The sequence below is a fragment of the Poecilia mexicana genome, unplaced genomic scaffold, assembly GCF_051168715.1.
Source record: "Poecilia mexicana isolate PSO_F unplaced genomic scaffold, ASM5116871v1 scaffold_15, whole genome shotgun sequence".
In the NCBI taxonomy this organism is placed as follows: domain Eukaryota; kingdom Metazoa; phylum Chordata; class Actinopteri; order Cyprinodontiformes; family Poeciliidae; genus Poecilia; species Poecilia mexicana.
The window spans coordinates 11,543,333-11,565,996 of record NW_028263384.1 but is presented as its reverse complement, the minus strand read 5'-3'; the positions used below and the strand labels follow the sequence as shown (position 1 = coordinate 11,565,996).

General features: G+C 40.1%; 1 protein-coding gene across 5 annotated transcripts; it reads right to left on the bottom strand.

The window, feature by feature from the left end:
• Window positions 1-1,370: 1,370 nt before the first annotated feature.
• LOC106921520 (pleckstrin homology domain-containing family A member 1-like) lies at window positions 1,371-22,112 on the bottom strand. 5 transcript variants are annotated; one of them, XM_088013001.1, is made up of 14 exons: window positions 16,589-17,992; window positions 13,403-13,459; window positions 13,266-13,311; window positions 10,935-11,032; window positions 10,412-10,543; window positions 9,198-9,338; window positions 8,714-8,782; window positions 8,119-8,183; window positions 7,931-7,994; window positions 7,678-7,767; window positions 6,353-6,426; window positions 4,011-4,085; window positions 3,064-3,123; window positions 2,589-2,961 (listed from the first exon to the last, which is right to left on the bottom strand). In XM_088013001.1, exons 1-14 carry the CDS (start codon window positions 16,928-16,930, stop codon window positions 2,730-2,732), a joined length of 1,545 nt encoding a protein of 514 aa, XP_087869127.1. In that variant the 5' UTR covers window positions 16,931-17,992; the 3' UTR covers window positions 2,589-2,729. The 5 variants fall into 5 exon arrangements, with proteins under 5 accessions (XP_014848755.2, XP_014848750.2, XP_087869126.1 ...); XM_014993269.2 differs by lacking the exons at window positions 3,064-3,123; window positions 4,011-4,085; window positions 6,353-6,426 and adding an exon at window positions 21,986-22,112 and having other exon boundaries at window positions 1,371-2,961; window positions 16,589-16,811; XM_088013000.1 differs by lacking the exons at window positions 3,064-3,123; window positions 4,011-4,085 and having other exon boundaries at window positions 2,508-2,961; window positions 6,386-6,426; window positions 16,589-17,981.
• Window positions 22,113-22,664: the final 552 nt, after the last annotated feature.

Here is a 22,664-nt window from a genome sequence, read left to right as displayed (position 1 = left end):
TTGCAAAAAATGATTGGTTGCCCTAGTAAATTGAGAATTGAGAAAAGCAGTGTAATTTTTCATACATGTTATGCTTCTTTTCTTGACGTAATCGGCATGTTTAGGGACTTCTAAATGGTACTCGCCGAATTGTTGCCTTGGCCTATAAACATGACGTGATGCAGAGGCCCGTTTCTTTTAGACACCGGCCACAAAGCGAAACAAGGGCCCGTATTTATCTTCCCACATCGCACAGTGAGGAGGATGGTTAGGGAGGTAAAAATAATTCTCCAGGGCTCAGGAGTCCTATCCTGGGGTCACCACGTTTCCATAGCAATCACATGACGACGACATATACGTGTCAACTAGTTTGAGAGTGATGCAACGTTTTGCCCTCACAAACTTAAAAATGTGGAGTTCAATAAGCTCCATGTTGGGGGTCAAGTACTATATGAAGTGGAATCCCAACAACTCACAGCTCAGCATTCGTGAAGTCAGAATAAACTATTATGGGAAAATCCAGATATTAACATTGTTTTTTCATAGAGCAAGTCTAAAATATTTCAAAGCTGCAGGCTGGGAAGCCATAGGCAATATTCTACTACTAACTACTACTACTATTACCATTACTTGCAGAGAGGAGTAGAGTAGCCAAAGATTGGACTCAATTAAAAGGAAACATCCAAAAAGTTTGTGCAGTAAGAGTGAAAAGCACTTGGTAAAAAGGCGACTTGCCAAAACTATGACACAGTTTTGTTTATTACAAAACAAATTTAAATAGAGAAGTATGACCTTGAAGTTTGATTTTTTTTATAAAAATAAATGTCAGTGTGAGATTATGAACCTGCAAAAAAAGACCCTTTTAAAAAAGATATTTTTTTACACCTTTACCAGGGGTGCCAGAACCGTTTGCCCAGCACAGTAAATGGTTGTCAGAGATTTTTATTTTATGACGTATTGAATATTTAATTCACATTCAGGTAAAAGCTGTTTTCAATAAAAAAACAAACAAATATTTTTACTTTTTACACCCTGAGAAACAAGTAATGTTCAGCACAATGTAGAGATCAGCTGTCACATGACATCTGATCTTAGGAGTGGTTAAGTTTGTAGTTGCAGAAAAATGTAGATCTAGATATTTTTATGCATGCTTATTTAATCAATTTTTTATAAATCACTTTGCATAATGTGATAAATGTTGCAACAACTTTAACCATTTTTATGAGGAATAAAGCGATTGACTTAGTGGAGTACTGTAAAGATTATTCTCTCCACAGGAGGGCAGTAGGGAGCAGCTGTACGTAGAGAGAAAGAGAGAGAGAAATTGTCATGCAAAGGATCAGATTGGTTGTATTTTCATAAGTGAGACAAGCACAACTCTCACCACGCAGCACATTTTCAGTGTTTATTTCTTTCAAGTCATCCACTTAATAAATAGAAACAATTCAAACACCAGACTGAAATGGGAGTGAAATAGCTTGAGTCTAGTAAACTGAAGTAAGACAGGCACTTAAAAGAAAAATAAAGATGAGTGTGCATTATCTAGTAGGATTACAGTGAGTTGTTTGTTGTTGGTTTTTTTTTTCATTAACACCGTCAGGTAGCTGCTTAGAATTATACTGAAGGTACAGATACAAGAAAACTCAAATCTAAAAGCATGTAAAACAAATCTGCCAACTCAACAACAACAACAAACGGGTCTGCAAATAAACAACAAACACAAACAAAGATCACCTGAAGAGTCGCTGAGATATCTGCATGCAAATGAAGCGAGTGACTAATTTCAGTGTTTTGATGTTTTCTGTGAGGTTGAGGTGTGGGGTGACTCTTACCGTTTAGTTCAAAATGCACACGAGTTGAACACTTTTTCACTTAAAACGCAGCAAAGCACACAAAGCGAGGCGTACGAAAATGTAGTCTGAAGAAGAAGCTGATTCAGCCTCTGATTTGGTTCTATAAACACCGACTAGAGGCGGGAGAAAGAACAAGTGAAGGCAGCTTTACACGTTAAGATGTACGCAGCTATAAATGCAGATTAAACTCAAGAGACACTTTAAAACAAAGAGGTCAGTGGAAGATTTTCAAGCAAGAATACATTTGGCTTCTTACCGTTTTATCCAGTGTCAGTTTGTTTAGTGTGAATGAACCGGGACGTCTAGCACTAGTGGATTTAAAAAAACAAAAAAACAACAACAAAAAGCAATTCTAAAGTTTAAAAACCTTTTTCAGACACTGAGGGGAAAAGCTTGTATTGTTCAAAGCTCCCTTATTTAGTTGGCACAAAGTAGTTTATCAAAAAAAAAAAAAACAAACAAAAAAACAATCTCTGTGCCTATGTGTGTGAAAATAAAGCTCTGACGCTGAATTTCATTCAGAACAAGTCAAACGTGTAGCTTGGCTCGGACCCCGTCCAGAGTCCAGGAGTTTGGGTGAACGCTGGGTCAGATGAGTGCGGGTCGGCGGCGTCGATGGAAGCGCTCCGACGATGAGTTTGTGTTACAGCTTTGGTTTAGCAAGCCAAAGCCCGGGTTCACGGTGTGTCCTGTTTATCGGCGGGGGAGAGGTCCCTCAAGACACGACGGAGGCTTTCAAAGTCCAGCTCAGAGTCGGTGGTCAGACCTCGCTCACTGGCAGATCCGCGTCGTCAATGTCCAGATGGGTCTGGGGCGCCTGGGGCTCGAAGCTGCTTCGACGTCTCCACGGCGACTCCTCGGAGCACGCCACGGTGATGCTGGCGGGCGGCTGGGAGGTCACTTTGCGAGGCGTGTCTCCTGCAGGGACAGGCGTGCTGGCGCGTGGCTGTGAACGGGGCGCGGCAGCAGGCTCATGAAGTGCTCGCTGTCCCACGCCAGGCTGCGGGCGTGCGCCGCACGCGACAGCGTCGGCCCGCTTGGGGTTGCATGGTGGCACGGCAGGTACGGGCGTGCGAGGGACGGCGGCAGCCGCTGGGCTGCGGTAGAACGAGGGACGGTTGCCGTGTTCCTGCGGCGAGAAGAGGGAAGGAGAGAGAGGGCGGCTGCCGTTAGTGTCTAAAGCGCGTCTCTACTAAAGGTAGAGTAATTTTAAAAAGACTGGATAAAGCACCGGCAGGTGGAGTCTGAAGCAGCCGGAAGGTTGTAGGAGCTGAAGAGTGTGGAGTTAAGACTGGAGATAGTGGTGGTAGTATTGGTAGCAGGGAGAGAGGAGTGTCAGCGGGTTTAGGTTGCGAAAGGAAATTGAAAACAAAGAGCCTTTGGAAGAAGCAGTGGTTGGTTGCCGCTTAGTATTTCACAGCTTTTCATAGTCACTTTTCAGTCTCTGAAAGATAAACAGGAGCAGGAGAAGAAAGAAAAACACAGCAGAGGCGGTGAAAAGCAGAGAAGTGGTCGCCGCTGAGCAGCTGGCGGAGGGTTAGCAAGACAAACATGGCAGCATTAGCGCTGCAGCAGGAGCTTCTGGAAACTCCAAGAGTTTCCAGAGTTTCGAAACAGAACTTCGTCTCGCACAAGAGCGCGGTGGGACGATTTGTGCCTCTGCGAGCTTTACTGATCTGGAAAAGTTGCTATTCCTGGGAGAGATGTGTAAAACGACTTACATTCATCTTTTATTGCAGTAGATTAATCATAAGTTCTGTGAACCTTTCATAGTGAGAGAAGGCTGTTGCAGTAAAATGCGAGTTTTAAATGTTTTTACACATCTTTAACAGGCGTTCCAGCAAATTTGTCCAGCACTATTCATCAGAAGAATCGTCATATCGAGTCAAAATGTCCAAAAGCAATTTGAGCTCAATATTCAGGGGAATTTCAGGAAGATTATCACTTTTGAAACTTTCGAAACTTATTAGTAGGAATATTTAACAATTTTATAAATCTAAAATATCATGACGCAACTCAACATTCGCAAACAACCCCAAGTCTGCGGTTCTGCACACGCAGATGCGATGATTAAAGTTAGCGACCACGGGTGAAAACGTTAAGCGTTCAGCACACACAGGTACACAGAATCAACAGGTGAACACGCGTCTCGAAAGAAAGAGGAAGGAAAAAACATACAGGCAGCGGACAGGAGGGAAGAGGAGAGACAAGCAGGATGTCACACATCTAAGACAGGTACACAGCTGCAGCAGGCTGCAGAGAGAACAAGGCACGGAGGGGAAGAGAAGGTGTGAATGACAGCAACAGTGACAAAGACAGAAACAGTATTTACAGCCGAGCTGCCGGGAAAGTTCAGACAGTCACTGTGCTCTACGCTTGTGCAAGGTTCGTGTAAATAGATGTACACTTATATATATTATATGCAGACATTTAAACGTCAGTATAAAAAGGTGAAGACAAAAATTAGCAAAAAAAAAAAAAAAGGTACATTAAAGTGAAGATTTCAGCTGTCAGATGTATGAACTGCACAGCTCCAGATTCCTCAATAATATAATGTTGATAAAATTATCCTACAGTTCTGGATTTAACACAGAGTCAATTTTTCCACCTTCGTTCTTTTTTTAAAATCAGCCTTGGATCTCTTGTTTTTCTTATTCAACGACTGCATGCCACTCACAAGTTGCATAAAAACCATACGACATATTTATATTGGACAATCTTTTAAATAGTGACACATTTCTATTCACTAATTAATCTGACCACAGAGGATCCACAACTTATTGTAAGAAAGATAAGCAAAAGAATAGAAAAACAAAGAAAGGAGGTAAATGAAAGAGCATCTAGAGAAGGAGGGGGGGCATAGTGAAAGGGCTTGCTGAGTTATGGCAGCCATATTTAGGATGTACTTACAGAGGTGTGAAAAAATATTTGACTCCATATGGATTTCCTCTGGTTTGCTCTTTTTGTTTTGTCACATTTACATTTTCACATAAACAAATTCCAACTCCAGAGAAAGACAAACAGACCAAACGGATATGAAGAGAAATTTTCAAATGATGTTCAAACGCGACCCAAACCAGCCTGGCCTGACGTGGAAAAAGTATTTTTCCTCCCAAACCTAATTATGTGTTGCAACAAGTATTTGCAACGCCGTGGGGGAAATTTTGGGCCACTCTTGTTTGCAGAATTGTTTCAGTTCGACCACATTAAAACGAGATGCCTCTTTAAGGTTACGGCTTCTAAATGCTAACCACTCTTTTGTTTTGTCATTTTCTTCTAGCAGCCATTTAGAAGTGGACCTGCTCTGACCGATGTCCTCACCACTCCTCGGAAGGTTCACCACTGGTTTAGGTTCCCCCCCCCCGCCCGTCTTCGCTGCTAACTCTGTGATTCAGCCTTAAAAATGTCCGCCGCTCCCCGTGCTTCTCGTCTGCTCTTGAATTTTTCATTATGTCAGGACAAATTATGTTGCTTTTTGAGATTTTCAGCTTCATGATGTTAGAAAGTGATTTTCTAAAGGTCTGGTAATGATCATGTTTGGTTGTGAAATTGAGTCAGAAAGTGTGACTAATCACAGTTAGTTTATGAGGTTCATTCTGAAGAGGCGCAAATAAATTTTTTTTCAACACAGGCCTAAGTTGGTTTGGACATTTTATTTATTTATTCAGGTTATTTTTGTCTGAGATTAAAATTTGCTTTGTGAACTGACGAATTTAAATGTGACAAAAGAAAAAAAAAGATATTTCTAGAGGGAGCAAATATCCTTTCACAGCAGCATACAAATTTAAAAAGGGGGAAAAAAGAGAGCACTAGATAAGCATTTAGACCTTAGCTGCTCTTATGGTAGCCATTTTCACACATTCAATGCCATCCTAAAAAACATTCTCAAAATACGTTTTAAAGTTATACTGTGCGCAAACAGAGACGTGCACAACATTAACTCTGGACTCTTCGGTTATAGAATATCAATTATGCAGACCTAGCTGCAAATTTTCCAAAGATGAGATCTGCAACTTCATGATCTTTTCTGTTTTATTCATCCGTTACTCCTGTGAATTCGTTCCGCAAACAAGTTGGCCGATTTTACAAACAAAAATTCAACAAAAAGGTCAAATTGAGTTTTAAAACTCGGCATCGGCACCAATAGTAGAAAAACTTTTAACTATCGACCCTGAATATCGTCAGGGATGATGCATGTTTTCAGAAAAAGTAAATATTTTCATAATGTAGGCCTTTTGGCTCCTTTGTGCTCTTGCCAGATTCTTCCCCCTGTTCCCTTTCATATCTTAGGAAAATGCGAAACCAAAAATCACCTACTGCAGATTTTATAGAAGAAAAAGCTTAACCTGCAGCTGAACATGTCTCACGTTCAATGTGTGAAAAGAGCAAATATCTAACAACCAAAGCGCCAGCCAGTGAGAGGGGGGAAGGAAATAATAATAATATATATATATAAAAAAAAAAAGTACTGGAAAGGTGAATTTATAGTTTGCAAGGGGGATTTAGACGAGCTGACATACGTGCCGCTGCACTCCCCGATTCGAGACGTATACCTCTGTATACAGGGGTTCGACAGCCGTCTGGCCTGCCGCATCTGCAACAACACAGTGCACAGCAGGATTAGAGCAGACGGGCTGGGGGTCCCGATGCGACAGGAAGGAGAGAGAGAGAGACAGAGACAAAGGAAGAAGTAAGAAAAAAAGAACAACAGCTAGAGGAAAAAAAACAGAGATGTGGAGCACAGAATGATTCCAGTGTAACCAGGAAGTACCAACGGAGGTGCGCAGAGGTGTTGATTACTTCGCTGGCACCTTTCGGCTTTAGCTGCTTTTCTGTGACTACAGTAAAAGAATGTCGTTTTGAGAACAAATAGTTCTATGCGGTTTGCATTCAGCTGACGATCCAAAATACAAATCTGTAGTGACATGCGTCATCTGCTGACTGCTTAATAGACGCCACATTTTAAGAGGACACTCCAGTAAAATAATATGGATATGGTTTGTGATTGGTGATGAGGGGGAGGTGATAAAAAAAAAAAAAAAATGGATTTACGAGTCTCTAGGACCACACCGCAAAATTACCTCATTAAACACAATTGTTTTTTGGCTTTTCCTCCCTTTTTTTTTTTTTTTTTTTTTTTTTTTTTAAACTAAGTGTGTTGCAAAACTGTTCATACTCCTGGAACTTTTTCCTGTTTACAACCACAAATTCTGTTGTAGTTTATTGGTGCTTAATGGAACAGAATAACATGAAGTAGAACATGGAGGGGAAGGAAATGCTTGTTTGTTTTTTGTTGTTGTCACCTGAAAACTGTGGAAATCATTTGCGTCTTTCTCTAAATCTTTGGAGCTGGAGCTCTCCAGTTACTAACCTGCCGACACTTTTCAGATTTCTATTTGCTAAAACAAAATCAGATCATGCATGTTTTTCCTTTCGCTTCACAGTGATACTTTGTGATCCCCATAAACTCCAACAAAAAAAAAACAAAAAAAAAAAAAACAATAAAAATTGTGGTTGTAACCATGACGGAATATGAAAGAGGTTAAAGGTTATAACTAGCACTTCAAGGCACAATTTGAAGGCAGGGTGAAAGTTTCCACACCAGAACTTACTTTGAGCTCATCTGCTTTTAGTTTCTAAACTCCTGCCTCATACGGCATAAATGAAGTTTATCAAGAAAAAAAAAAAAAACAGGTTAGTTGTGTTTTGGCTTCAGTGAAATTAACAGTTCATGCTCAAGAACGTCCACAGTAGTGTTTCCTCATAAGCCGGTTCTTCCTACCACTAGATGTCAGCGTAATTCTCGACTTCTGCTTGTGTGTCGCAGTGAATGAATGGTACTTACTGTGGCAGCCGACCTCCCAGGTCCCCGCTGGGCTACTATCGCCCCTGAGATGGCCTTTATCCAACTGTGCATCTCCACCGGGCTGTCCGCCTAGTGGAGACAAAAAAATTAATTAATTAATTAAAGTATAAGAGGGAGAAATCCTATGGAGTGGATGTAGAATCCTTAGTTGGTAAAAGTGAGACAATTCAAGAACCTCACAGTCTGACCTGCGACAGCCGCTAAGCTAATTTTATAATCACAGAAAACACACCTGGATATAAAAGGTCCTCGATGTGGTGACGACTTCAAAGAGATTATCTCTCATCATGATGTCACTAGAGGGACGCCAGAAAAGAGTGAAATCAAATTCGACAACTAGAGCCGATACGAATCTGTCTTCATCAAACACAAAGACGTTTATTGTACGCGGCGAGGAAAATGTCGGGGCATGTCGAATACCTCTGTTTGCACTCCTGGACCTTATGAACCTCCTTTAGTGGGATCATCCTCAGAGGCTCTTTCTCCTAAAGACGGCATAAAACACCCACAACAGACGACAAACGTTATTATTTGGAGGTATTTTAATAGCATAATTACTAAAATCAATCCAAGTTGGTTTCTGTCTGACAAGAAAAATGGCAAACTTCCCTCAAAGCTTGTAATTTTCTTGATTGTTAGAGTGCGTATGTCCTTCAGGATGTTGATAGGCAAATACACAGATAAACGTGTCAAATAGGGGCTGACGCTGACAAGGACAGGGTACAGGATGTGCAGGTTGTCTTGAGGACAGCTTGCGTGTGTGTGTGTGTGTGTGTGTGTGTGTGTGTGTGGTGTGTGTGTGTGTGTGTGTGTGAGTAAAACTGGCTGGAGCTAGTGAGACGTGACAGGACATGTGAAGGCAGTGAATTCCTCAGACTGCGAATAAAACAAGCTGAAACTTGGGACTGAGAGTGATGTTACTCCGCCCACCACTGTTGAGGTAAAGCAACTCAACACAAAACGTTTTTGTTAAAAAAAAAAAAAAGAGCTTCATTTTAACTTGGAAGTTAATTACCAAATCCGACTTGAAGTAGCTCATAGCGTTTTCCTCCAGGAGGAAGTAGCGACGCTTCCAGTTCCTCATCTGGGAAGAAAACAGATGTTACTTCCATGAAAATTAAAAGAGAAACTTGTCAATTTGCAGCTGTAGTTGGAACTAAATTTCCTGTATAAATGAAATGCAGAGCAGTAGAATTAGCATAAAGTTAGCATCTTACATGAGCGATTCCTTGAGAAACTAGGTGCTAAACTTAAATATTTCTAAAAAGCCACATGTCCAAACCAAATCATAACTTTTCTGTACTCCGTTCAACCTTCTTCTTATTTGCTTGCATACTCATTTTGTCTTCAGGCTTAAATTTGATGCATGTTTCTCCCTCTCACTCATATTTAGTCTAAACTTGGAAAATAGACATTTCTGAAATATGTAAAATAAGGACCTGAAGGATTTTCCTGAAAGCCAACATGGAATCAAATAAAAAGCCGTCTAAAGGCCTCACCACGGCTCCTTGCTTCACACAGTAGCCTGACTTGATGACGCTCTGTTCCTGAGCCGGCCTGCCCAGGAAGTACGGCAGCTGGCTGTGGGAGCGCTGCAGCGCCTCGCGCTCTGATCGGTTCGCGCCGTCACCGCCTTCGTGCTGGGAGGGAAAACATCTTATTGACATGTAAAGTTTAAACTTTGCAATGCAAACACAGTCGTTATTAGGTTAAATTTGGAAACTGATAAAAGTCCTTCACCAAAACATGCGCATACTTAATGCGATATAAAATACTGAACATACGCTAAATAACTGCATTTTTATTTTATGTTTTAAAAGAGCATAATTTTACAGAGCTAAATTAGGACAGATGAAGAAAACAGTTTTCACACTGTGAAAGTCCAAACTGTTCTCTGTAAACAATGTGTGTTTTATTTGAAATGATTGTTTACCCATAAATATATTACTTTTTTTCATTAACTAAAGGACAGACAAGGTCATGCATTTATTTACACCTTAAACAGGATTCCCTTACACAAACTGGTGAAACAAAACTAATTATTTTATTTTTCAGCAATATACACCAGTTATTGTTTGTTGCGTTAGTTGATTTTACATTGTTGTGTTCCTGCAAAGCACCTTTGAACAAAACGTACAAGTATTATTTATCTAAGCAGTTACTCTTAAAAGAAGTTTAACAAATTCATTTTCTATTTGAAAATTTTCAGGAAAATGAAAAAGAATGTTCAGATTATTATCTGAACTGATTGTAATCAAAAGTTTTCAAGGCTTCTCACTGGAGTTGGGGAAAAAAAACAGCTTGACCAGTTTGAGTCAGAAAACTTCATGTTCACTGAGTGAGAGCATTTGGAAGAGGAAAGAATAAAAAGAGAAAAGAAACAAGAAAAGGAAAGAAATGAAACAAAAAGGATAAAAGAAAAGGAAAGAAAAGAAAAGAAGTGTTTTGGAAGCACAGAGCCCCTCCAAAAACAACGTAACATGAATTTCAGAATCACATCGGTCTTTTAAGAGATGCATTCACGGCCACTCGCACACAAAGTCTTTTGATTGCAACACTTTCATTATCAATGGAGAAGATTCAGGAGACATCTGATGTGTGCTTTGGCCAAACTTAAATATCTAGAAATTTTCTCTTGTTTCCCGTGAAACTCTGAGAATAGTTATCCTTTTAAGCGTTGAGTGACGGGTTGTTTGGTGGGGCTGATGTTCACCTGGGTTTGGGTTATGATGGGAACTCCACCGATTATGTCTGTCCTGTAGGAAACCTGCTTCTTGGGCCCGACGACGTCTGGCAAAATTTTCTGGTTTTCTGAATTCTGCTGGCTTTCTGACGACTTTGGCACCTAAACAAAAAACATAAACGTTGCACAGACGGGCGGTTTGTAGCCATTAGCTGCAGGTTAAACTCCACTACATTTCTCAATACTTTAAATGGAGAAAACATCAATTTGCATACGCAAAATCTGCCTGTAGTGTAACATATTTTATATCCATTTCCTCTTTGTCAGGCTAGCATCTTACGGAGAACAATGGAAGCAGTCCTTTATCCCAGAACTCAGGAAAACAATACAGCATCCTGTTAGTCATGTTTCGACTCACTTCTAATTCCTTGACAGAGTTTCTTAATCAGTTCAGAGAAAAAGATCAAATATGAGCCAGAGAGGACTGATTTATGTTGTCATAAATTAAGAAGAAAAGAAAAAGGCGAATGTTTTGTGTGCTTGTGTGACTCACAGTGATCTTGGTGGCTTTATTGAGAGCGTTGACCCAGTCGACAAGGTCCTGTTGATCATTGGCCTGAAGGAAGAACTTCCTCATCCCAGCGTTGATGACTAACAGATCATAAAACAGGAGTGGGAACAAAAGGGAAGGGTGAAATTAACTTGGGTCCCAACGCCTCCGGCACGGAGTTCATTACTACTACTACAACAAAATATAAACTAAAAAGGCAAAGATGAAGTGTTAATCCAAAACTTTGCCGTTCTTGCACAACAATGAGGGTCAGAACGGAGCAGCTGCCACCGGTGACTGTGATGACGAAACAAAACTGAGCTGAGGGAGTTTCCCACACAGCCAACAAGATTTCCTTGTAGAACAAAAAAAAAGATTCAAGACCCAACAAATAAATACCATCATATGTTCAGACTCAAATGAAAGTGAGAGACAAACTTTTCCATGTTTTGCATTTTTGAAAGCTGAGTCAGAAGCTGACTGCATGAACTCCTTTCTCTTTCCCATGAATCGTTAAGTTGCGCTAATCAAAGCTTCCTTGTATCTTCTGCTTCCTTTCCATGTCACTGTGATAAATTACATTACAGCTGTGCTGATTTACCTGTCAACTAACAGCAGTAAAAGGCACAAAGCAAACTCTGTGGCACAATTAAGATCATGCATTTTGAGCTCCAACTCAGAGCGGAATGACACGTCTCTCTAAATAAATCTGTCTGCTCTCTGGTTAATAAAATTATAGTGTTAACCTTTCTCAAACATGTTGACCTCGTCTTTGAGGCACACCGAGTGTTGAGTAAGTGTTTTGCTCTTTAAAGTAAAGCAGCAGGATGACAAATCTAGGTGTAACCGAGTCAGGTGACGGATCTGACTCAGTTGTAAAACTATGCTGCGCGCTGGTGGGAAAACCTGTTAACCTTCAACATACATACAAATACTTCAAACCCATCCGTGAGGCAATCGGCTTCAAAGATCTCTGATCTCGGTTTTCTGACAATGTTGACATGCTGTTTGAGCACCGGCTAACTTTTCTGAACACCACTAACTGCCAGAAGGAGGAGCGTGGGGGGAAGCGGGACTCGTGGTTATCAACATGTGCTGCACAAATGGCCTTTCAAAAATAACTTCGTCCAATCTCCAAAGCAAGTCCCAATTAGGACGCCGGCATCCGGCAGAAACCTCAACAAGGCATGTGGCGCGCACGCAGCCGGACAATGTGCGCTCACGCGGCAACGTCAACATGGTCGGCCATTCGTCGCACCGATACTTCCCGTGATTGAGTAAGTGAAGGAGAGGGACGAGTCAACAATAACAGAAAGGGAAGTTTTTTTCCCCCTAAAGAACCTGATCTGAGGCAACTGATATATTTACGCAACACGATCATGTAGTCCTCAAAGGTGTGTGAAGTCAAGTAAAGATCAACAAGTATGTATCTTTGCCAATTTTGGTCGATATCAAACTTTTTTTTTTGTCTATAATGTGTCTAAATATAGCAGGAGAGTTGCTGAGTTGGCACCAGTGGTGTGACTGTCGTTAACTGTGGACTTGCAGACATGACCTGGTGGGCGGCTCTTTCAGTCAAACCTCTCTACCAGCAGTTAATGTTCTTGCTTTAGTATAAACTGATAAAATATAGTTCAATGGCAAAAGAGGTGAAATATTAATATTTTAAAGATTAAATAGTAATCTAACAAAATCTATGCTGAGAATATTTATGTTTAGATTAATTTAGTCTTCAAGACATTTTTTCTACTATACAGTCATATTGTCATGCATAAATATATATAATCATACATTAAACAGCAACACATTACATTCTAACATGATCCAGCATTATATTCAATTCAATTACACTTTTAAAAGCAACAGTACTCTCTCATGTAGCGTTCATTTATCATTGCTTGTTCTCACTGAACTGACTAAGCTTCTAGTGTGTGTGTGTGTGTGTGTGTGTGTGTGTGTGCGTGTGTTTCAAACACAGCTCTGCCTTTACACATCCTGAGGACAGACAATACCAGTTGTGTCTGGAGCCACCATTGTCCACCATGCTGGCTCTATCTTAAAAACCATCATTGATGGAGCTCTGATTACCTCCAGTAAAGCCTCAGACACAAAACAACAGAACAACAGTCTTGTACTGCATATGTAGGATTACAAAGAATATTTTACAATGCGATTGTAAACAAAAACAAAAGAAAAAGACTTGCTTCCAACAGGAACTCTGCACAGTATAAAACTTTAGATCAAAATTGTTGATTAAGATGCTGTCAACAAGACGAGTCAACAAAACAAGCCAAAGCTAAATAGGAAGATGACGATGTTTGGGTGCGTACTTACCAAAGCAAAACTCTGCTTTGGGCCTCTGCTTGGTGGCATCACTGACCTAAAGATGGATTAAGTACAAGGTTTCACCTTCATATTTAACTAAACTGTATCAGTGTAAAGAAAGTTGCTGATGCTATATTTTCCTTTACCTTAGAGATGTAGGTGAGCTTGAGTGAACCAACACAGTCTGCACCGATGGGCAGGTTCTACAGAAGGAAAGCAAAAAGAGGAATATTTGCATAAACATGCTTTAATAAGAAGTACAAAGACACAAGACTAATGTTGATCTAAGTGATGTCACAATCTGACTGCAAATGTCGATGCAGGATCACATAATCTCTAAACCAATCGGATCGGGAGTTACTGACAACTCCCAATCCTTGTTTTTGGTAGACCTTTAAGCATTTTTAAGAGGTAAATCTTTAGAAATCAAGATCTAGTTTTTGTACATGTCTTGCAAAACACAAGACATTATTATTTTGGTTATTTTATGGGGCAAATATGGGTGTTCTGCAAAGAAACGACAATCGGCCAATGCCGATGGCATCTACTCCCGCAAGGGTCTGAAAATCAGCCGCTGTCCCCTTTTGATCTGCCGTTAGAGAGGGCTGACTGTCAGACCCGTCCGCCAGGTCACATCTGCATGTGCGTGGTTAACAATAGCCACCCATCTGTGCCAACTTAGCAACTTTACTGATATATTTAGTGACTTTTCAGACAAAAAAAAAACCTTGTTATCGGCCAAAATCACAGTCAAAGTCAGGAAACACCTACTAAATGAGAAGCAGCAGTAAGAGACAAGACCGACTTCTACAACCTCTACATTGGAGAACCTAAACTACACGTCTGGATGGACCAGAACGCAGAAGAACAATCGCATTGGATCAAAAACCAGCAGGTAATTTACACCTCAAAGACAAGGAACTCTCGCTTGAAGACAGCAAGGTGCACATTTTGGACAGGGAGGACAGGTTGTTTGAGAGAGAAGTGGAAGAAGTTATTTATATTAAACACAAAAAGACAAAAGTAAATAAAACTTGGCCTCAGATCAGATTCCATCTTTCTAACACCGTCTCTGCAGGCCGTCATGTCTCCCCAGGTGGTTTTACAGCAATTCAGACCTTGGAACGTGTGACCAAAACAACTCACGTGAAATCATTAAAGACATGTTTGGATCATCAGGCAACAATGAACCAAACACTGAGTTGAATGTGACTCTTGTAATAATGGCTCTACTCCTGCGATTTTTCTAACTTCAACTCATGAGCCTCTTCCTTATACAAACATTGTTCTGCACTCAAGAAGCTTAAGAGGTGAAACATCGTCAAGAAACGAGAGAAGTTCAGCTGCCTTTATTTAAACACTGGAATATTTTAACAGACAAATGATCAAAAAGTCAATTAAAAACAAACTGGCCAACTAAAATGCAAACCGCAGTTGAAAACGGCAAAAGCAAGACGCGAGTTGACCGAAGACTTTAGCCGTCATGATTCGAGGCAGAAATGTCTTTAAAAGCAAAACAATAAAGCCGCGCAAGTTTTTTGGTAACATGTTGTCATGTTGTGGTTTCTTAATGTAGCAGACTGCTGCTGCTGCAACACAAGAACAGCATCTTGACGTTGACCTTTAAAAAACCAAACGGCTGTCAGAAAACGGAAGAACAGAAGAGACGGCAGCAACTGGAAGGTCACTGGAGTTAACAGATATAGGATATAAGTTTTAAATAACATAAAACTTATATCTGGGAGTGACTCGGTTAGAGTCCTAAATTGAATCATATGGAGAATCTGTGTAGGGAGCTCCAGCTCAGAGAGACGGCAAGGAGGCTTTTTCTAATAAAATGTAAATAAAAACTTTTTTTTTATTATTATTTCAGTCATAAACATAAATGATTCATAAACAGACAAAAAACAATCGAAAAAGGTGACCAAAAAGGGCAGAAGGATAATGTTTCTAAGTCTAACTCTAAATTTGCAGGATTTAACAAATTACCTTCAAAATGAAAGAAAAAAAGACCTTTGTCCAAAGTATGTTTATTTATTGAGTTATGTAACGATTTAAAACATATTACCGCATTTTCTTTAACAATAATTTCTAAAACAGTGAAGTAAATATTTTTATCTTCATGCTCGCATTATTCTACAACTGAGCTCCAAGAACACTATTTTTAGCCTTTAGTCTTAAACTGTATCAATGTTCTGCAGTATTAAATATTTTTGAACACACTTTAGCGAGGTTTTAAATTTTTCAAAGACATTTTATAATAAACTGTCTTTAAATTTATAGATTGAAAAGTTTATATATTCAAATTATCATTATTTTTAAAGTTTTTTGTCTAAAACGATGCTCATTTTACATAGTTTTTACAGTTTTTGAAGGTTGCCTATAAATCAAGAAGGTTTTCTATTAAACAAAACAAAAACTTCTTGATTGAATGGAAACTTTATTTAATCAAGTAACAGACTGCAATTCCGACTTGGTCGATGCCTGGCCTTAAATGACTAATTGGAACATTTCTAATTGTTGAGGTTGAAGTTTTAGCTGAAAATAAATACCCCATAAAAATCTCTGCGAGGCACGACTATGTAGTTCTGCACAACTTTACTTTGGCTGCACTCCATTATCATCGTTTTTACTGCCTCGCTCTGTTACTGAAATTAGGAGATCCAGATTTAACGTCATTAAAATTTTAACTTTTGTCAACCTATAAAAAGAGAAGGACTTAATAATTTAGCATTTCTCACGCACTGCATCATTTATGGAAACGTTGCATGACAAGGCTCTGACAGACAAACAGCAGATCAAAACCAGCATGAGAGCACACACACACACACACACACAAATAAATAAGTAAAATTAACAAAAAAAAAAAAAGCAGGACTGTGAGTGCAGTTCCTCAAACCCTCATCCTAAATGATTTACAGCGGCGTGGGCCAACAGCTAAAACCCAGACACACTGTTTGCCCTCAGTTACTCCTGGGCCTAAAATATGCGCTTCCCAATTCTGTCAGCTAGAATTACATAATTACAAGTTCTCCTGTCCTCGTGAGGCTGCCAGGCGATGGAAACGTTTACCGTACTTAATTCTGTGCTCATGATGAATGAGAGAGGTTGGCTTTAAGTTGCTTTCAGCTGCAGGAAAGCTGATCGTCGCCTCAGATAAATGACACATGGCATTCGGCTGCTTGAAATGACCGACGCTCCATCGCCAGAAGCCTTCCAACAATCTGCAGCTGCATGAATTGCTTCCTTTTCTTCTTCTTCTTTTTAAGCCATACTCGTTTCTTCCAAGATTAAAGCTAAAGAGCTAAGCTAACACCAATAGCTGCGCTTACCTGAGGGTTATCCATGAACCACACCAGGCTCCCCTGCTGTGTGTCCAGGATGAAGTAGCGTCGCAGGAACTTGCCGCTGTTCTCGTTCTCCTCGATGTCCAGGAAACCACAGATGCGGTTCTGTCGGTCCACATAAGGCATCTCGCCGCCGGGACATTCCCCGGCCTCGTTGGGCCGGGAGCGGAGGAGGAGGAGAGGGGGCGACCGGGATCGGGGAGAATTCCTTCGGGACACACAGAGAGGAAGAGAGAGAAAGAAAGAAAGAAAAAAAAGAGAAAAGAGTGGAAGGAGAGATTTGTGAGGCGGGAGGGCGGTTGTATTTCTCCTTCCTTCGTTTTGCATCTACTGTGGTCTCGCTGCCACCTGGAGCTCACCAGGCACCAACCAGCCAGCAGATCATGTGACACTAACCACAGCCCGCCCTTTTATCCTTTTATATCAGCCTCACCCACTCTCTCGTCGTCTTTTTTTTTTTACTCTCCTTTGGCCTCTTTTTTTTTCCTGTAACACTGTCTCTCTCTCTCTTTCTCTCTCATACTTCCTCTGCGCTCTCTCTTTTTTTTCTCCCCCTTTCTTGCTTTGCAGTCGGCTCCTTTTTCACTTTCCGAGCTCTCTCCTCCCAAATGCTCACTCATCTGATTTGGCAAGCCTCTGTCCAATCCCTCCCATCTACTCCCTCCTTCAGCTCAGCACTCACTCACGCATATATATATATATATATATATATGGAGAGAGAGAATAATAATAAGCAGTTGTTAACCTGGCAAGTCACATCCCTAGGAAAAAAAACAACAACAAAAAAAACCTTTGTACGTTGTTAATCAACAAAAAAAGAAAGAAAAAACGAGTCGATGCTCAACGCGTGTGACTGCTCACATCTCAATGTCAAAGCTCTGCGTGGGCGGGTGCCGAGTCGCTGTGGACATATTGTCGCATCAGCCTGTTTAAGCTGTTGTCTTTTTGGAGACCAGGCCTGAAATATGGGACTGATGTGTGTCAGTGGAAGGCAGAAGATAGAGGGGCTCTTTCTCCGCAACATTATGTGCGCTGTGTGGGTGGACAGGGAGAAATGGTGGTGGCGGTAGAGGGGGGGGCACAGAGGGGACAAAAGGCTTAGTTGTTATGCACGGACTCTGGGCTGTGAGCATCTCAGCGAGTCCCTGCGTCCCGTTTGACACTCGGGCAAGAGAGAAGGGGCCGCAGTAAGAAGCAGCTATCTCAGCACAAAACAAATACCGACTGTCACGAGAGAGGCAGCCGGGCTGAGTAAGTGCTCCTGTGAATCCAGATGCCAGGGGCGGATTGTGGTTACGATCCTAAAGGTGAGGAAGAAAACCAAGACGTTAACAGAGCACCCTCTACAACGAATGGATAATGTCGACCAGGTGTTTAAGTTGAACTTGCTTCCTGTAAAGGTGGATTCTCTTAGCGCCAAAGTCAGATTTTGACTGAAACTCAACAAGCGCGCTCTCCCTGACGTCGGAGCCAGGAGTTTGATGTGCAGAGTGGCTGCACATCAAACTATGCAGGTATGACCATAGTTGTGATTGAGATTTTACCAACAGGCTTGTTTTGACTGGAGGTCATATTAACAGGAGTCCAGTCAAAGTCCCTGACCTGAATCTGATGATGAATCTGTGGGGGAAGCTAATGATTAGGGTGATGGCAAAGAAGCCTTCCAACCGCAAAGACCAAAACATAATCATCACAGTTAAAAGGGTATAAATTAAGGCTGGACGATAAATAGATTTCATCGATTAATCTAATTTTTGGTTTTGAGGATCCATCTGGACATCAATATTGCAAAGCAGATCATTAATGCCCGTCTGGTAATTGAAATGCTGGAGGCTTCAAACTTCAGTAACATGGCAAATACGTCAGGAGAAGATGATTGCTAAGAAGTCAGAAAGGCAAAAGTGAAAGTGTTGCTTGGAGGTATTGTATCTCTGAGGCAGACAAACAGGAAAAGCCAAAGGACACCAACAAGCAATTACACCGGCTGGCTCCACTTCACACCCAAAAACAAGTCTGTTACAAAGAATCAAAACTATACAGTACCAAACTGTGAAGGCCACATTTCACCAAGTGGTGTTAATTCAAGAAGAATTTTTGCTTTAAAATAATTTATAATTTGAGCACCCAGATTGAAGGTGACAAAACAAGCTGGTCAGAATCCATGGCAACCTACCACGCCAACTTGGCAACAAAATATAAAATGGAAATATTTTGTTTCATTTGAACAAGTTTCATTTTCCAAAGTGTCTGCTTTGTGAAACATTGTTATGTAGCTTACAATGTCTTGGATTTTCTTTCATACAGATGTGGAGTTCAGTTTAACAAACCTCATTATTTATTTATTACCAGCTATAAATATGATCAGCCTTTTTTTTTTTCTTTTTTTTTTTATGCAGCCTTGAGACTCGGTCCTCTTAACAAATAACAGGTTGTCGGTTTCCATGAGCCCCATTTGAGGTGTAGGCGACAGTGGTTCTTTCCTCCGTCTGACCCAAGAAAGACTTGGTGCTGATGAAGCAGCCACGCTTCGGGGTCAGCGTTTGCGGTGGTGGGGACAGAAAGAAAGCATCGGTTTAGAAATGAAACCGGTTTGGTGGAAAGAAAAAAAAAGAAAAAGACCCTTTCTTTCCATTAAAGTCTTTCACTTTCTATTTAGCGCACAGTCATTTAATGAGTCTTTTCAAGATCACAACTACAGCCACTGACTTGACCTTAAAACTCTGATGCATAATAAGTTATTTTCACACTTCTTGGTTTTCTATTAGAGTGAAATTTGAAAAATCTCAGGAAGTAAGCTAGTCCAAATTTGTCCGGGGGGGAAAATGGATCAACTCTGATCTCTGGCTGATTAATTGGTATATATAAATATTTCCCATGGTGAAAGACGTCACTTGTGTCAGGAATTTTTGTAGCCATGACTAAACGGAGTTTCTGTGGAAAAAGTCTCAGTCATTTTACCATACTATTAGGCACACACATGCATTTTTCTGCTTTCTTTCTACCAAGAAGGGTTCTTTGTAAGAGACATTTTAAAAACAAAAACAAAAAATGGTTTCTTTAATAAAAGGAGCATGAAATAAAATGCATCTGAGAATATAAATCTGCTTTACACACCCACATAGTCTAACTTGGAGATGATGCTTTGAGAGCATGATCTCCGAGACATGGATTTCATCAGACTAGCTTAGTAAGTATCTTATTTCCACCCAATTTTCATGTAGCAAATTCTTTACTAAAGAAACCCAGCCAAGAAAATGTTTGACAACCTGCCTGGCTGTAGCCGCATTTCAGACTCCAGGAGAAATTCACATTTATTTTCCTGTCTTTTGTTAAGAAAGAAAGAAAAAAAAAACATAACCCACTTTTAGATACTTCTAGTCTCTCATTATGGGCAAACTTAACACTGAAAATTGTTTTCAAGTTAACAACAACAACAAAAAAAGAAATCTAGTAGTAAGGGCTTATTTAGTGATACTTTAGCGACAGTGTTTAAAGGTATTCCTAAAATCATCACAATATAATTACATAGAAATGTTTAGCTATTTTAAAGACTATCCAGGCGTATATTGTTGTAGATGTTCACTGAGAGTAAAAATAGAGCTCAGAAATCATCCATTTCATCAGAAATGGATGATCAATCTCCACAACAAATCTCCAACAACAAAATATGTTTTGTTGTTTCGGTAATTGCACTAAAAAAAAAAAATCTTGCTCCTTGTGTGTTTTTGGGTTAGCGACATCACAAGAAGCACATGAATCAAGCTAATCAGTTGATTCTGGAACACAATGTTATGGGGGAACAACACATTTATATATCGTTTCCAAATCATTCGAGTTGCATTTCAGAATCAACCGTATGTGTTTGATCCAAAACGTGGCTCTAATGCCCAAACCATTACTGCTGCTGCTGCTGCAGTGGGTGTTAACAGCTGAAGCAAACATTGACAATTATCATGTTCAGAGATTTAGTTGGTATCAGTCTGTTTATATTTCTGTTTGAACATATTTGTAACTTTTAAAGTGAGTAAATATGTTCTGCGGATCGCTTAGAAGAGTTCCTGATTTACCAGCAAAGCGGCATGGCACGCAATCTGAACTCACAGCTTTACCTCATTCAGACAGGTCCTCTCTCTGACTGCTTACTGATTGATTTTTCCCCCCTCATTATAGGCCTGTCCTGGGGTCATCTTTGTGTGGAAGTAGCAGACAATGCAGAAACATCACTGGGATCAGATCTTAGTGATTTTATTACAAGAGGGCTAATACGGATCACAGAAGATCTGACAGTAAAATCTGGCCATTCGGTTTGCCCTTATTCTCTTTCCCAAAAAACCCCAAAACAACCACAGATAATCACTTCTGAAAGAGATATTTGATTAAAAACTAAATCTCCACCAATCCTATGTTGGTAAAGCTTCCTACAGTCAATGAAAGGTCTGTGAACTTGATTGATTAACTTGTGTACATTTTGTGCTCTGTTTGTCCCGTCTTCTTGTTATCTGTACCTTCTCCAACATGACGTTTTAACAAGTCAGTGATACTCAAAGTAGCTGGTCTTGAGTCTTTTTCTCTTAACAGGAGCATCCACACTGAAGAGAGTTGTTGTCAACTTGATATTTTAGTACTTAGCATGGTGGATTATGAATTTAAAAAAGACCTGATTTTTACCTTTTCAAGTTGCTATCACTATTAGACTATGGTGAATGTGTATTTGGCATCAGAACGCCTTTCAAAAAAAAAAAAAAAAAAAAAAGAAAACACTAAAGAACAAATGAGGGTGTAGCAGAAGCAATTTACTGTGAAGGCCTTGCTCCCTGGAGGTCAAAGTGCAGGAGTAGGAGAGGTGGGTTCAGTTCAACTTTCTGCCCATAAACTACTTTTAACAGAGCAGATAAGGCCAGCAGGTTTGATTGCTATCACAAAGCTCCTTTCAGTTGAAAAGGACAATCAGAATGTCAAAGTTAAAATTAGTTTTGAATTGCAACCAACAAAAAGACTATTTGTCCGGGAGTTTAACTACCCAAACGCACGAAATAGCATTAGAATGAGAGTGAGCTAGTCTTGGTTAACATTTGACCATTTAGATTACCATAACCCATTGGACAATTGTGTTAGCAACAAAATGAACAACCAGAAATGGTTCAGGTTATGTTAGCTCTCTAGAAACAAGCTAAATGACTCACAAAATGCGTCCAATAGTGTAAATGTCCCACCTAAAACTATCGGGAATCTACTGAGGGAACTACAGCTTGCGTTAACACGGCTAACAGAGATGACTGGGGTTAGCCCTCTTCGTAAAACATTAGAGGAAAACCAACAGGGGAAAAAAAGCTCAGAACGGTTAAGTTAGTGGCTTTCCATATGACGAGAAACATAGTTTACCTCCCAGCGTTCAACTTCCTACCAAGCGGACGTAGTCTTGGGGTTGTTTAGTCTGTCCTCTGCGCCGCAGCCCTCAGCCCATCTCAACAGATCCAGAAGACAACAGTCATACTGCTGCTCCAGGATGAACACAGATCGTCTGTTGCGAAGATGTTCACTCTGAGTTTGAACACACTGGATTATAGCTGCGACCTAACCGGAATGCATGTGAATGAAATTAAATTTTACAATATGAGTGACTTATAAACATTTTACTGTGACCTCGCTAAAATATTACGTTTTTCAGTTTTCAAGTTTTGAGACACTGTGAAACTGTGCTGTATTTGAATGTTGTATGATATTTAATTTTTTTCCATCTCCAAAACTTTTTTGTAGTATGTTGCATTTTTTAATCTATTTTTTTTTTCATTATGACTTGTTGAGATACTGTATAATTTTAAGGTACTAATTGAAAATAAACTAAAAATGCAATATTAGAAAGGAACTTAAAAAAGGATTGGAGTGAGATATCTTCAACCTATTTTTCGAGCAAATGTATGAAGGGACTCTGTTAATATGGACGGCGAGCTTCGTAGCAGAGTGGCAATTTAGCGACCCTTGGTGTTTAGAATCTGAAATCACATTAGCTTGTCTTTTTTTTCTGTAATTTTGCTTTCACATTCTATAACTTAGTCGACAT

Bases quoted from the DNA above. Each gene is read 5' to 3' on its own strand.
- LOC106921520 (XM_088013001.1), bottom strand. From the start codon at position 16,930: ATGCAAAACGAAGGAAGGAGAAATACAACCGCCCTCCCGCCTCACAAA. The intron at 11,033-13,265 runs GTAAGTACGCAC...ATGATCTGTTAG, and splicing joins CAAAGCAGAGTTTTGCTTTG to TCATCAACGCTGGGATGAGG. The intron at 3,124-4,010 runs GTATGTTTTTTC...CACTATCTCCAG, and splicing joins TTCCCTCCTGTCCGCTGCCT to TCTTAACTCCACACTCTTCA.